The 14,387-nt window shown below is 39.6% G+C and overlaps 1 protein-coding gene across 2 annotated transcripts in view; it reads left to right on the top strand.

The window, feature by feature from the left end:
- The window catches only part of LOC101744080 (kinesin-like protein KIF3A), a 49,655-nt gene extending 37,044 nt beyond the window's left edge, over nt 1-12,611 (top strand). For both annotated transcript variants that reach the window (XM_004926416.5, XM_012690637.4), the window contains exons 6-14: nt 146-343; nt 766-896; nt 2,198-2,250; nt 3,246-3,376; nt 6,253-6,329; nt 6,889-7,069; nt 8,030-8,266; nt 9,998-10,123; nt 11,790-12,611. In XM_004926416.5, coding sequence (XP_004926473.1) covers nt 146-343; nt 766-896; nt 2,198-2,250; nt 3,246-3,376; nt 6,253-6,329; nt 6,889-7,069; nt 8,030-8,266; nt 9,998-10,123; nt 11,790-11,921 — 1,266 coding nt within the window. In that variant the 3' untranslated portion in view covers nt 11,922-12,611. The remainder of the gene's footprint in view (nt 1-145; nt 344-765; nt 897-2,197; nt 2,251-3,245; nt 3,377-6,252; nt 6,330-6,888; nt 7,070-8,029; nt 8,267-9,997; nt 10,124-11,789) is intronic.
- Nucleotides 12,612-14,387: the final 1,776 nt, after the last annotated feature.

The following is a 14,387-nucleotide window of genomic DNA, read 5'->3' as shown; positions in this document are numbered from 1 at the left end:
GTATTAAATCACATCCAGAGCTCACAAACTCAGACTACCACGATTCAAGTAATATAAAAAAAATATCTGAATTCAGCCATCGCGTTTCATATGATCTCCGCAAACAAATCGGACACGAAAAATCAGTTTTCCGATATTCCGTCAGGGGTCGGAGCGTCAAAGCAAGACTCAAGCCACCGGGACACGCCTCAAGGAGGCCACGAAGATAAACCAGTCGCTCTCGGTGCTGGGAAACGTGATATCGGCCCTAGTCGACGGCAAAAGCACCCACATACCGTACAGGAACTCGAAATTGACCAGACTATTGCAGGACTCACTCGGGGGGAATTCTAAGACAGTTATGGTAAGCAATTTCTGTGATATCCACGGGCTCATCATCGTGGTGAGCTCGTCGATGTACAAAGCTGTTTTTTTTTCATACCTAACCTGATATCCTTGAATCATTACTTTTTAACCCTAACCCGTAAATACGGAATGCATCACGGCTTGGCGGCAAAAATAAACAAGATGTCTACTAGTGCCTGTGATGTATCTATGACCATCAAGAAATGCCATTGACGATAGCTTTTTTTTAAAGCCTTGAGAGGCTATTTCAGCGTAACCTTAACTAGTAGGTGAGCTCACGGGGCTCAAACCGGAGTGATGCTAACACTGACCCTAGTAAGAGCAGTGCTTCGCAGAATCTACCACCGGATCGGAAACGCGACCCACTGAGAAGATCCGGCAAGAAACTCAGTGAGCTTAAAGCTGTAATGTTCGATACAGATCGCGACTATAGGCCCAGCCGATACGAACTACGTCGAGACGATCAGCACGCTTCGTTACGCGAACCGAGCCAAGAATATCGAGAACAAGACGCACGTCAACAACGAACCAGGAGACGCGCTACTTACCAGGTACGTCCTTATCGAGTATTCGATACTAGGTACGTCCCTAACGAGTAATAGATATTAAGTCCGTCCTTGAGTAGGAGACAATAGGTGAATTTCTATTGCACTTAATACTAGGTATATCCTTATTAAGTAATAGGCAGTAGACACGTTATTTTAGAGTACTATATATTGTGAACATCCCTGTCGTGTAATCTATATTAGATACGTCCTTATTAAGTCAAAGGTAGTAGATACGTTCTTAAAGAATATGAAATAAATACTATGAATGTCCTTGTCGTGTAATCTATATTAGTTACGTCCACAGGTACTCGACAGCGAGTACTAGACACTAGGCAAGTACTAATCGAGTAAAATAACAAAGTGCATGTACACACGCAGTGCAGTGACAAGTATCAGTACGTATTTTGAATTAGAGACTAGGTATTAATCTGCTATTTTAATTTAATTACCTAAAGAAATGAGATATTCAACCGTAAATTACATTTTATGTATCCAACGACTGAATACTTTCTTAGTTGTTATATAAATTTACACTTCACCCTTTTAAAATATTTCTCCTTGCTCGCCTTTAATCAGCTAACTAGCTATATAATAAATAATATATTGTTTAGGTAGAATAATATGTAATATGTTTTGAAGTCGTCGTGGTCTAAAGGATAAGAAGTCCGGTGCATTCGTGTGTAGCGATGCAACGGTGTTCGAATCTTAAGCGGATACCACTTTTTCTAATGAAATACGTACTCAACAAATGTTCACGATTGACTTCCACGGGGAAGGAATAACATCGTGTGATAAAAATCAAACCCGCAAAACTATAACATGCGTAATTACTGGTGGTAGAACCTCTTGTGAGTCCACGCGGGTAGGTACCGCCGCCTATTTAAGCAGTAATGCATGTCGGTTCGAAGGGCGGAGAAGCAGTTGTAACTATACTGAGACCTTAGAACTTATATCTCAAGGTGGGTGGAGCATTTATGTTGTAGATGTCTATGGGCTCCGGTAACCACTTGGGGGCACCAGGTGGGCTGTGAGCTCGTCCACCCATCTAAGCAATAAAAAATATATATATTTCCTTCTAAAATCTTTCTCCTCGCTCGCCCTTAACTAGTCAATTCAATACCTCCGGTGGGGGGCGGGTGGGGGTAGTTGGGGGGCAGGGAGTCGTAAGACCCGGCGCCATTAAATATCACCACCACCGTCACGTTCTCTCATCGCTGCATTCCTCAAAATGGGGGGTGACGTTCCAATGTGACGTTTTAACGTGCGCGTGACGTAATAATAACTTTTTTTTTGACCGTTTCCAGATTCCAGTTGGAGATCGATCAGCTCAAGAAGCAATTGGAGGACTGTAGCAATGGTAAGGCGGTGGGCTAGACCGTTTAGTGTCGTAAGGCAATTCGGGGATTCCCCGGAGAATTGATGGCGGCGTTCTATGAATATTTCACTAGTTTTCAGCGAACTCTAACCACTTTACTGGTGGTAGGACGTCTTGTGGGTCCGCTCGGGTAGGTACCACCGCCCTGCCTATTTCTGCCGTGAAGCAGTAATGCGTTTCGGTTTGAAGGGCGGGGCAGCCGATGTTACTATACTGAGACCTTAGAACTCATGTATCAAGGTGAGTGGCGTCATTTAGGTTGTAGATGTCTATGGGCGCCACCTGTAGTGCATATATGGCAGTAGGACAAAAGACCAAGGTAGGATATATGTCGCTTATTAAGCGACTATATATATCAAAGGGTGAAAGGCTATTCAGTTTAAGCGATATTTCGCTTAATACGCGACGATTTTTTTTTTATTGCTTAGAAGGGTGGACGAGCTCACAGCCCACCTGGTGTTAAGTGGTTACTGGAGCCCATAGACATCTACAACGTAAATGCGCCACCCACCTTAAGATATAAGTTCTAAAGTCTCAAGTATAGTTACAACAGCTACCCCACCCTTAGCCGAAACGCGTTACTGCTTCACGGCAGAAATAGGCAGGGCGGTGGTACCTACCGTGCGGACTCACAAGAGTTTCTACCACTAGTAAAAAGAGTTCAATGTTTTTAATTTGAACTTCAATTAAGTTTACCACAAAAATCTAATCAAATATCTAAAGAAGTTTTTCAATCATAATATTTTTTTCAAATTAGAAAACTCTGAATGTTAAGTAAAGTTGCAAAAATGTCGCCTAAACCAAATAGCATTTCACCTCTCGATATCTTTCTGACGCAAAACAAAAGTTGAACGATAATGGAACAGACGCTACGTTATGTTACGACCTCCTATCTCAAAACGGCTGACATTCACTTTGCGATGTCCATGGACCTCATAATTATTAAAATTCGTTACGTTTTGGATGATGTTGAACAGAAATCGAAGGGGGCGCCGAAGATGATTTGTCTGAGGAGGACCTCTCGGAGGACAGCGTGTCCGATCCGGAGATGGACTCTCTCGATCCCGAGGAGAAGAAGCTGCGAAAGAAGATGCGCAGAGAGGAGAAGGTACGAGCGCGATTTTGACATTGCCTTTAACATTGGCCGTTGGTTAATGAATGAGAAATCATTTTAGTTGTAGTGACCTTGATCTGTCAAAGTTCGATAAAAAAGTAGGGTCACCAAAAAAAAAAATATTTGAAATTATTTTGCCCAATGAAGTAGGAAACCTATGGAAATGAAACGTCAACCAAAATTTCGTGCCACTGTGACGTCATCTGGCCACAAAACATGGCGGCTTTAGTGCTGTACAAAAGATTTCAATGTTATCAGGTTTTATCGATAAACGTTCTTGGCTCATTTTATTTTAAATATTGTTGAGTATTATTTATTTGTAGAATTTATACTTTAATGGGAAGTAAGTAGGTATATTGTTATGTGCAAATATGATATGATTTAGATGGGTGAAATCTAAGACAAGTTCGTCCTTCGAATTTGCCAAGTAAACGATATGATGATTTTTAAAAGTTGCTACACTGATTTTATAAAGTTGTCGTTTGTCGCAAAACATAAAGATACGGCGTAGTTCAAAGCCATCAGCCCATTTCTAGCATGCTAAATGTTATCGTATACGTACACGTTGAGTACGTGTTTTTCTTAGACTATTACAATCTATTTTAATTGTTTTGCTGACTCTAAAGTCCGTAACATACTACCGCAGCGCACCCCAAGGATGGTGCGCCGCACCATTTGAATCACTTTCGCTTGAGAGTGATTCAAATTTTAAACTTATCAAGGGACCGCGTGAAAAAAAAAACACCTACAGAACATTTATTCATTAATTACAAACGTCATTCCTTGTGACTTCCTCTCTAAAATCACTTAATTATTAAATATTTAACAAATTTACAATAGTGTTTTACTCACTGCGGAATAAAACTATTTTATTTAAATAGTTCCGAAGAGATTTTGTCGGTAGCCTTTTTCCCGAAATATCTAAACAGAATGTCTAAATATGTTTTGATGACATATTTTAAAGTGGTATTTATGATTAGTGTCATGATCAATAGATTCCGACCGAAAAATGGATTTTTCGGATGAGGGCTCCATAATGAATTTAAATACATATAGATAATAGTTTTAGGGCATCGACTTTCTTGAGATCCTATAAAATACGTTTTAATTATTATTTTTGTATGTTTTAAGCAAATTATGAAATTTTATATAATCAATCATATTAAATCGATATCAAAGTCAATAAATAATGTACAACCCAAAACAGACGGCCGAACTGACGTGACAATGACATTTGGCGCGCTAAACATGGATTTTCGGCCTCATTAGACGGAGACGGAGATATTTACGTATATTCATGTTTCATTTTATGTACGCACTGAAATACTGTTATATTGTTTTCCTGCGAGTTAAAGTGCTGAGTAAGAACGAGATAGATATATGTTTATGTATGTGCCTTCAAAATGGGTGCTATTTATATAAGCAATTGTACGTATAGAACAATATGTCGTGTCCCTACTATATAGGTCTATGATTTTGCCTAACTATGAAGACTAATAATATGTTTGTTTTAATGAACCGTACACATTTACTTGAAATGTTGAGTACTGGTCGAGGTAAATTAAAGATTAATTTAGATTATATATAATAAAAAAAAACACCTATTTAAAAGTCACTGTCGGGCCCTATAATCTATGGATGGGCGACGATGATGATGATTACTCAAGCAGTGGGATGAGCGGAATCGGCAAACTCGAAGACTTGGATTACATATAAATTAATATTAAAAAATTCCTACTTTTTTTACTGACTTTACTTATATTTTTCGATTTGACAGCTATGACGTCACAATATGGCGCAGGTCCATGCACATTCATATTGCAGGATTGTTTGGGTGATGTGAATTCGACTCTTTAAGTCTTGATGCAGAAGATCGTTATCGAACAGTAAAAACCCGTTATTTAGTTTCGGACTACGAATAAATAACTTATTATTTATTATATAACTACGAATAAATAACTTATTATTTATTATATAACTACGAATAAATAACTTATTATTTATTATATAACTACGAATAAATAACTTATTATTTATTCGTAGGTTTCGACAGACAAAACAACAAATTCATTTGAGTGCGTCCGTTTTTTCACTTAGATAATTGGAAACTGTTGTATTTGCCTGAATGTACATTAATGAATAATTTATAATACATAATGCTATTTAAATAATAAAAAAAAAAACAAAAAAATAATCATAAAAAAAGCAATTGTTCATTTTTCATTTTAATCCGCGAATGAAGGAAGCATCAATAACGAATTATTTTCTATAAACCCATATCTGAATCGCGCCAACTACATTTACCGAACGTATAATATGCATTACAAAAGTCCTATTAGTTAATGATCGACGTCGCCCAAAACACGTCATTACGGAACCTCGCGATCCATTAACGGTGCTTTTAGGTACAACAAGCACCGATCACCGTCCTCGTCGAACCCGTCGCTTGCGACGAAGGGCTCGACGAGTAAACTAACCCATAGACACAGCCCACTGAGTTTCTCGCCGGATCTTCTCAGTGGGTCGCGTTTCTGATCCGGTGATAGATTCTGCTAAGCACTGCTCTTGCTAGGGTCAGTGTTAGCATCACTCCGGTTTGAGCCCCGTGAGCTCACCTACTAGTTAAGGTTACGCTGAAATAGCCTCTCAAGGCTATCAGCTTAGGTACGAAAAAAATTCAATGATTCAGTCATCTCGACAGAATCGGTAATGCTTCCAAGTTCCAAGCCGACCGCTCGTGCAGTCGGGTCATTAAAGGTCATTAAATTTCCATTTACATCGATGCGTCATTGACGAACGTTGCGGTTCCATTGCTGGCTCATTACGAGACGATAATTATTAATTATAATGGTCTCCCGTTTTGTTCGCAGGAGAAAATGATCAAGGAGAAAACTCATCAGGCCCGGAAAGTTCTGGAGGAGAAGAGAGCTGAACTACAAAGGACTAAGTGCGTAACAAGGATAGAAGATAAATTTGGATTTCATCTTTTTTCTCCTACCTACGCCGAAAGTTCGGTTTTCGTCCCGCTGTACCGGGAAGAAAGTGTAATTTTTCCTCCCTGGGCACTGACAAGTGCGCATGCGCGTTAGGGTCTACGTCTACTCTCACGCACCTCAAATTCTCCGCCATTGTTGTGCTCGGGTAATATATATTGGGCAATATTGTGTTTAATGTAAAAGTGAAATAAACAAAAGGCAATAAAATTTAATAGCGAAGTATTAAACAAAGATGAGTTCATCAGATAGTTCTTATTCAATTAGTAGTAGTTTATTTAAAAATAAAAAAACAGTTCAATTGTTTTTTTATGAGTATGGGGGGGCCCCACCTTCGAACCGAAACGCATTACTGTTTCACGGCAGAAATAGGCAGGGTGGTGGTACCTACCCGCGCGAACTCACAAGAGGTCCTACCACCAGTAACCTATAGACATCGCTCTACGTATGCCTTAGCTTGAGACACATGATATACTACAAAGAGCTTAATCTAGAACTTTCCAAACGTTACAGGAGACAGCAGGAAGAGTTGAAAGATAAACTGCAGCGTCTCGAGTCTAAGGTTCTGGTAGGCGGAGAGAACCTCCTGGACAAAGCGGACACCCAACGCAGACTCCTGGAGCAGGCCGCCCGGGAGCTCGAGCTCAGGGCCGCCAACGAGCTCAGGCTGAAGGAGGACTTGCAGAAGAAGGAGGTGAGGTGGTGGCACTTAAGCTTGTTTCTGCTTGGTAATATCATTGCTGATGTCCACGGGCGACCATGACCACTCACCGTCAGGTGTATGCTTAATATTCCAATTAATCGCAATAGTACTTCTTGCTTAGATAGCTTGCCTCATCATTCACCATTCCCCTGCCCTTCTCCGAGTCACTTGGGGTTAATCCAACATGGTATCTCCTTCCACACTCCTCTTCTGAAGTCGTCGCGGTCTAAAGGATAAGACGTCCGGTGCATTCGTATGTAGCGATGCACCGGTGTTCAAATCCCGCAGGCGGGTACCAATTTTTCTAATGAAATACGTACTTAACAAAATATGTTCACGATCGACTTCCGCGGTGAAGGAATAACATCGTGTAATAAAAATGAAACCCGCAAAATTATTATTTGCGTAATTACTGGTGGAGGACCTCTTGTGAGTCCGCACATGTAGGTGCTACCGCCCCGCCTATTTCTGCCGTGAAGCAGTAATGCGTTTCGGTTTGAAAGACGGGGCAGCCGTTGTAACTATACTGAGACCTTAGAACTTATATTTCAAGGTGGGTGGCGCATTTACGTTGTAGATGTCTGTGGGTTCCAATAACCAATTAACAACCAGGTGGGCTGTGAGCTCGTCGAACCCATCTAAGCAATAAAAAAAACATTTTCTCCTTTCATACTCCTTTATCATATACCATTTCTTCGCTCACTCCCCTCTTACACATATCGTCTCTCACGCAATTCATCCATTTTTTCTACGGTCTACCTCTTCCTCTAAAGCCTTCCTCGTTCATATTTAAAACTCTCTTACCAACCTCATTATCATTTCGTCTCATCACACGTCCATACCATCCCAAACGTGCAGATCATTTGCCTGTTACTTAAAAAAAAAAATAGTTTTTTTTTTACGGCTCTAACACTAGACCTTTAAGCCGTGTACGTTTTGCATTCATTTCAGGCCGAGCGATTGGATATAGAGGAACGCTATTCGAGCCTCCAGGAAGAGAACGCTGCTAAGACCAGGAAGCTCAAGAGGGCTGTCCAACTCCTCAACTCGGCTAAGGCCGAGCTCGCTGACCAGCAGCGCGAGCAGCAGAGGGAGATGGAGGGGATCCTCGACTCGATAAGGGCCCTGAAGAGGGAGATCCAGCTAGCCGATCTCGTGCTGGACTCTTATATACCGAAGGAATATCAGGTTTGTTCGTTGATTTGTCTTTTTATAGCTTAGAGTGAACGAGCTCACGGCCTGGTGTTAAGTGGTTACCGGAGCCCATAGACAACTACAACGTAAATACCGCCACCCACCTTGAGATATGAGTTCTAAGGTCTCACAGTATAGTTACAACGGCTGCCCCGCCCTTCGAACCGACACGCATTACTGCTTAAATAGGCGGAGTGGTGGTACCTACCCGCGTGGACTCACAAGAGCTCCTACCACCAGTACTTACGCAAATTATAATTTTGCGGGTTTGATTTTTATTAAACGACTAGCTTTTGTCCGCGACTTCGTCCGCGTGGAATAGTTCGCAAATAATACTTTATTTTAGAACAAATTTGGTTAGCATAAAAAACGTTATAGTGAGCCAACCTTAACATAAAGATATATGCTGTCGCCGACTTTTTTTTTAGATCTTTTAAAGGGGAACAATTCTGTCAAACATTATTTTAGCGAAACTTTAATAGTTTCTGTAGCGCACGCAGCGGAAGCTCTCAAAAGGGAAAAAAACTCCGATTTTGAAACATCCTTTATTGGTGCTCCGCTTGTATTGGTCTTAGCGTTATGTTATATAGCCTATAGCCTATTCCTCGATAAATGGGCTATCTAACACTGAAATAATTTTTCAAATCGGGCCAGTAGTTCCTGAGATTAGCGCGTTCAAACAAACAAACTCTTCAGCTTTATAATATTAGTATTGTAAGGTTTGTTGTAAAATAATTAAATTCAATTTAACATGTCACAGTTAAAGCAATTTTCGGATTACCAAATAGCAATACTGTTGGTGGGAGCAATGGCAGTAGTGGGGACGTGACATAATAAAAAAGGCGGTAGTCTGAAAAAACGGGACAGAAAGCAGTGTCTGAGATTATATTTCATCCCATATCATTTCATTTAATTTCATCCCAGTTGATTAATGTCTCAAATTAATCATCTTCATTTCATTTCATTATTTTTCATAAAAATAAGAATGTAATATAAATTAAAATAAGACATGACTTAAAGGTCTTAGTTACCAGGTCATAAAATCCCTTAAAAAAAAAAGAAAGCAGTGTATTGAGTTGTGAGCAGATATCTAAAGATTGTACAAGTGGAGTTAAAAATAAAGCAATACAGAATTAAGTGAACTACTGCGATCTGTGTATTATTTTCTGACTGTTGGAAACGGAGTGCTACAGTATAGATAATATACATTCACCATGGAAGCAGAGACGTCTTAAACTAGGCTGGGGCCCTTGGGCACACAAGAATTTGAGCCCCTTTTGGAAAGTAAAAAAAGCGAATTATAATAACATTTTTTTACTGAGTATGACCATTTATTATAGGTAATCAAATACAGTGTGATATAATATGTCATTAATGATATTAGAATGCTGCCGGTTTTTTGGTTACGATTTCGATAACGATTTCTTTCGGGATTTCTGTTGAGAAAAACCTTCTATTATAGGCATAGTATATGCCTTGTAAATACCTTCTGATTACTGATTTGTGAAAAAAGTGTTATGTGCCCGACAAAAATGTTTTGAGAATAAACGTGTGAGAGAAATTGTCGGTCTTTCGGGGCCCCCTGAGAATGGGGGTCCTGGGCACGGGCCCCGTGTGGTAAAGATGGTATTGCATGGAAGTCAAACTAAGACTAATCGAATCGTGTCCGAATTACGGATATATATATATATATCAGTCTGCAATCTGATTATCGATGCTCCTCAGGCCCTGATCGACAAGTACGTGCACTGGAACGAGCAGCTTGGCGAGTGGCAGGTTCGGTGCGTGGCCTACACCGGGAACAACATGAGTTGTCCATTGCAGCCGCGACACGCCGCCACCAACAAACACGTGAGACTAACAAACTACCCTCGTTTACTTAATATGTATCGATAGGTGAAAAGCTATTTTTTTTAATGCTTAAATGGGTGGACGAGCTCACAGCCCGCCTGGTGCTAAGTGGTTACTGGAGCCCATAGACATCTACAACGTAAATGCGCCACCCACCTTGAGGTGTAAGTTCTAAGGTCTCGGTATAGTTACAACGGCTGCCCCACCCTTCAAACCGAAATGCATTACTGCTTCACAGCAGAAATAGTAGGGTGGTGGTACCTACCCGTGCGGACTCACAAGGCGTCCTACCACCAGTAATAAAACAAACTATAGTAGAATTATTTTGTCCGTGCAGTTTGGGTCATAAATAAAACCGGAGCGGTGAAGCGAGTACTTCGCTCTCTTTTCCACTCACTTTTCCACTCACGAGCCTTATGGACGGGTATAGTGATGAGCATTATTGTTGTCGATAAGCGTTATCGATAGTGTATTTAGTTTTGTCTTTTTGTGGGTTAGTGATAAAAATAAGAAAGAAAAAATCACTAATCGAACACTTACACCACATATCGCCGCAGCAAGTTAACGAGAACGGCAGAAATTAACACTTTGTAACTTTTCGGGATCTATTCTCATTTCATTGAAAAATTTTAACACATTGTTGATAATAACACGTGCTTGTGCTGGTGTATATTATAGCTAACAAGCAAAATATTTGAATAAATTCTGCCGTTTTGGTACAAAACAAAGGAGTAGTCATTGTGTCAATAAAGAAATTCAGAGAGCGAATGCACAAAATCACATTTCTGTTCGATATATGTACTATAATTTGCAGGTAGGTTTGTTTTTATCGATAATAACATACTCACCGCCCTAGCCGGGCTATGTTTTATGACCCAAACTGCACGGACAAAATAATTCTACTATACTCTCGTTGACTTAATATATCGTCTTTTTGCATTAAAAATGTAGGTACAATTTCCAAAAATATTCGAAATTGAGTTAATATGCGTAAACATTTGGTATCACCAGTATTTTTCTCATAAATACTGGTCAAGAGAGTGTAGTTTAGTTTTAGTTTTTTTTTTTTAGTTTACCGGTATTTTGACTACTATTAGCAAAATTAATACATAATTTTATCTTACTTTAAAAGACAGATAATGTAACTGGTAAAAAATAAAAAGAAATGTTGCAAAGATGATTAAGTATTCAAAATATTACATTAAACCTTTAAAACATTCTCCTGTTTTGTAAGTTTTGAGATTATACAGTTTTAGCGCGAGATGACGATATAATAATATGTGAAAAGCAATAATTTTTTTATTGCTTATCCAAATAAGTGGACGAGCTCACAGCCCACCTGGTGTTAAGTGGTGATTGGAGCCCATGGACATCTGCAAGGTAAATGCGCCACCCACCTTGAGATGTAAGTTCTAAGATCTCAGTATAGTTACAACGGCTGCCCCGTCCTTCAAACCGAAACGTAATAATGCATTGTAACTTAGACCTTAGAACTTATATCTCAAGATGGGTGGCGCATTTACGCTGTAGATGTCTATGGTCTCCAGTAATCACTTAACACCAGGTGAGCTGTGAGCTCGTCCACCTATATAAACAACAACAACAAAAAATGTGATATGCTCGGAGCAGTCGGCTTATAGTGATGCGGTCCTTGGTCCCCGGACAGATGGAGCAACCAGACCTATCAGACAGGTACCTGTCGTACGCAACGGTGAACAGCCGCGGCACCTCACGGCTCGCGCGACCTCATTCATCCGCCGTGCCCCGACCTCACACCGCTTTGAGACAGCGACAGTAGACAACCACAGTGCGGATACCGGACATCAGCCTCGTCCGCCTGTACGGTTTCACAACACCCTGTATCTCTCTAGGAATTTGTCGAAAATTGTACCAGTAATTTTGAATGTAAGTTTCGTCACTGTCACTCTAGTTTAAATACGCAACAAAAGAGCGAGTAAGCTATAGTTTTGAGAGCCTCACGCTGTACGTAACGATTTAGAAATATTGTTTATATTTATTGTTTTTTTTTATTTTAAAATTTTGAATTGGGAATATAATCTTTCAAACTGGATAGATTCTCCTTTTCTCGGTAGGCGTAATATCAGCAGCTATGATGTTATTAATTTTATTAAAAAAAAAAAAATTTTGATACCAAACTTTATGAGGAAATTCTCTCATAGTATTAATTTAAAACACTTAAACTAGTCACATTCCAGGCGACATGATTTATAAATGTTTGTATTAATAACAGTATTATTGTTCTAGTTAATTTTATTCTTAATGTTTACATTGTACCTAGACTTGATTGGAATATTAATTTTTTTTTATCAAATTTTGATGTATCCATCTCGGGTGTGGCAACAAGGCTTTTGGCCAAAAAGAGCATTGCCAACAAAATTGTGTAAAATTTATCAATACTGCAAAACTAAAATGTAACCGGTGTTTAAAATGATAATAATAATTAAAAAAGTTTTTGGATAAATTCGAAGTGTCATTTTTTATTTTTTTTGCCCTTGTAGGCCGATGCTCTTACGCCCCATCTGATGATGCGCGAGCCAAGACGCTGCTTACCAAATTTCTAATTTAGGGGCTTTTTGGCGGGAACGCGCGCAGTGAAGTCGCGTGAATTGTTTTATTTTGTTGATTTTGTGTTTCACCGAGCTGTGTTAATGCTGTGAGCTGTGATAATGATGGCTTATTAACAATTTAGCGTATATCAGAGTGCACGAGTGGTGGGAAATTAAAGTAGCCAGAGATATCTCCTCGGGTTCCTCCAAAAAATCCACTGAAGTGAATTCCTACTATTCTACTGGAAGAATACTTCATTTCATTCTATTTCATTGGATTACATATAGATTAACTTCATTACAATTTGCTTCATTTTTCAACACAGAATGTCTGTGCATGTATTGTATATCATTTTATAGTTTTTTAACAGGCCTAAAGAAGTTTCACTTCAAAAATATCCTTTTTTTTATATTTCTATTGCCTACATGTAAATCATGGCACTCTGTGTTTTAATATACAATATATTTTTAAATGCGTAATAAAATCTTATTTCGGCACAAGTTTCTAATTTCTGTGTGTTTGGGTGTGTGTGTGTGTGTGTGTGTGTGTGTGTGTGTGTTTTTATTATATTCGCAATAAATGCTTTTAGATGATTTTGTGTTTTCATTTATTAACGGATACAGAAGTTCGAAGTTCGGATGTTTTGTACCAATAATGGAGATAGACATTGAATATTTTTTTTTGTTTTTCCTACCTAAGCTTTGTTTTGCCTAAGCCTTGAGAGGCTATATCAGCGTAACCTTAACTAGTAGGTGAGCTCAGGAGGCTCAAACCTGACGACGTTGCTAACACGAACCCTAACAAGAGCAGTGCTTCGCAGAATCTACCACCGGATCGGAAACGCGACCCACTGAGAAGATCCGGCGAGAAACTCAGTGGGCTGTGTCTGAGGGTTAATTTACTCGTCGAGCCCTTCGTCGCAAGCGACGGGTTCAACGAGAACGATGACCGGTGCTTGAGATACCTAAAGGCACCGTTAGTGGATCGGGAGGATCCGAAATTACATGTTTGGGGCGACGTCGACTGCTTTCCATTCTTTCCGCAGGATCGGGAATGTAGGTAGTTACCGGCGGCCACGATGAGAGGGTTCTCGTGTCGTGCCGCTTTATCGAAGTGGCATTTGAAGAGAATTGATCTATATGTATAAGTCGTCGCGGCCGAAAACATAAGACAGCCGGTGAATTCATATCGATCGAGCAATCTAGAGTGCGCTGGTGTTCGAATCCCGCAGTCGGACACCAATGGACCATTGATTAAGTAGTTGTTATTTAAATATATAATTTGCAAAAATATAGCCCTATTTAAAGAACTGGTTTTTTATTTCACTATAGTCCTTTTAAGATGACAACATCATTATTACAGTAAATAATACGAAGCCATTGCCTGAACATGTGACTTATTATTCCCTTCAACCTGCTGTCAATGTCACCCCTACAGTAGTAGTTCTATTTTTCCAAATGGAAAGGCAAAGGTATCATACCATACACCTTGATTTAAAAAAAATGAAAAATCATAATATGAAGTGAATTTAAAGTTTTGTCTGTCTGTCTGTTTATCTCTTTGTCTGTCAGTTTGTCTGTCTGTTTGTTCAGGCTAATCTCTAGAACGGCTGGACCAATTTTGGTAGGTAGGTTTGCTAGGTAGCTGACGATATAAGGAATAACTTCGCTACTTTTTTTTAGACTAGCTTCGACCC

This window comes from Bombyx mori, chromosome 24 (genome assembly GCF_030269925.1).
Source record: "Bombyx mori chromosome 24, ASM3026992v2".
Taxonomy (NCBI): Eukaryota; Metazoa; Arthropoda; class Insecta; order Lepidoptera; family Bombycidae; genus Bombyx; species Bombyx mori.
The sequence above is the reverse complement of the archived record's forward strand: the minus strand, read 5'-3'. Positions and strand labels throughout refer to the sequence as shown.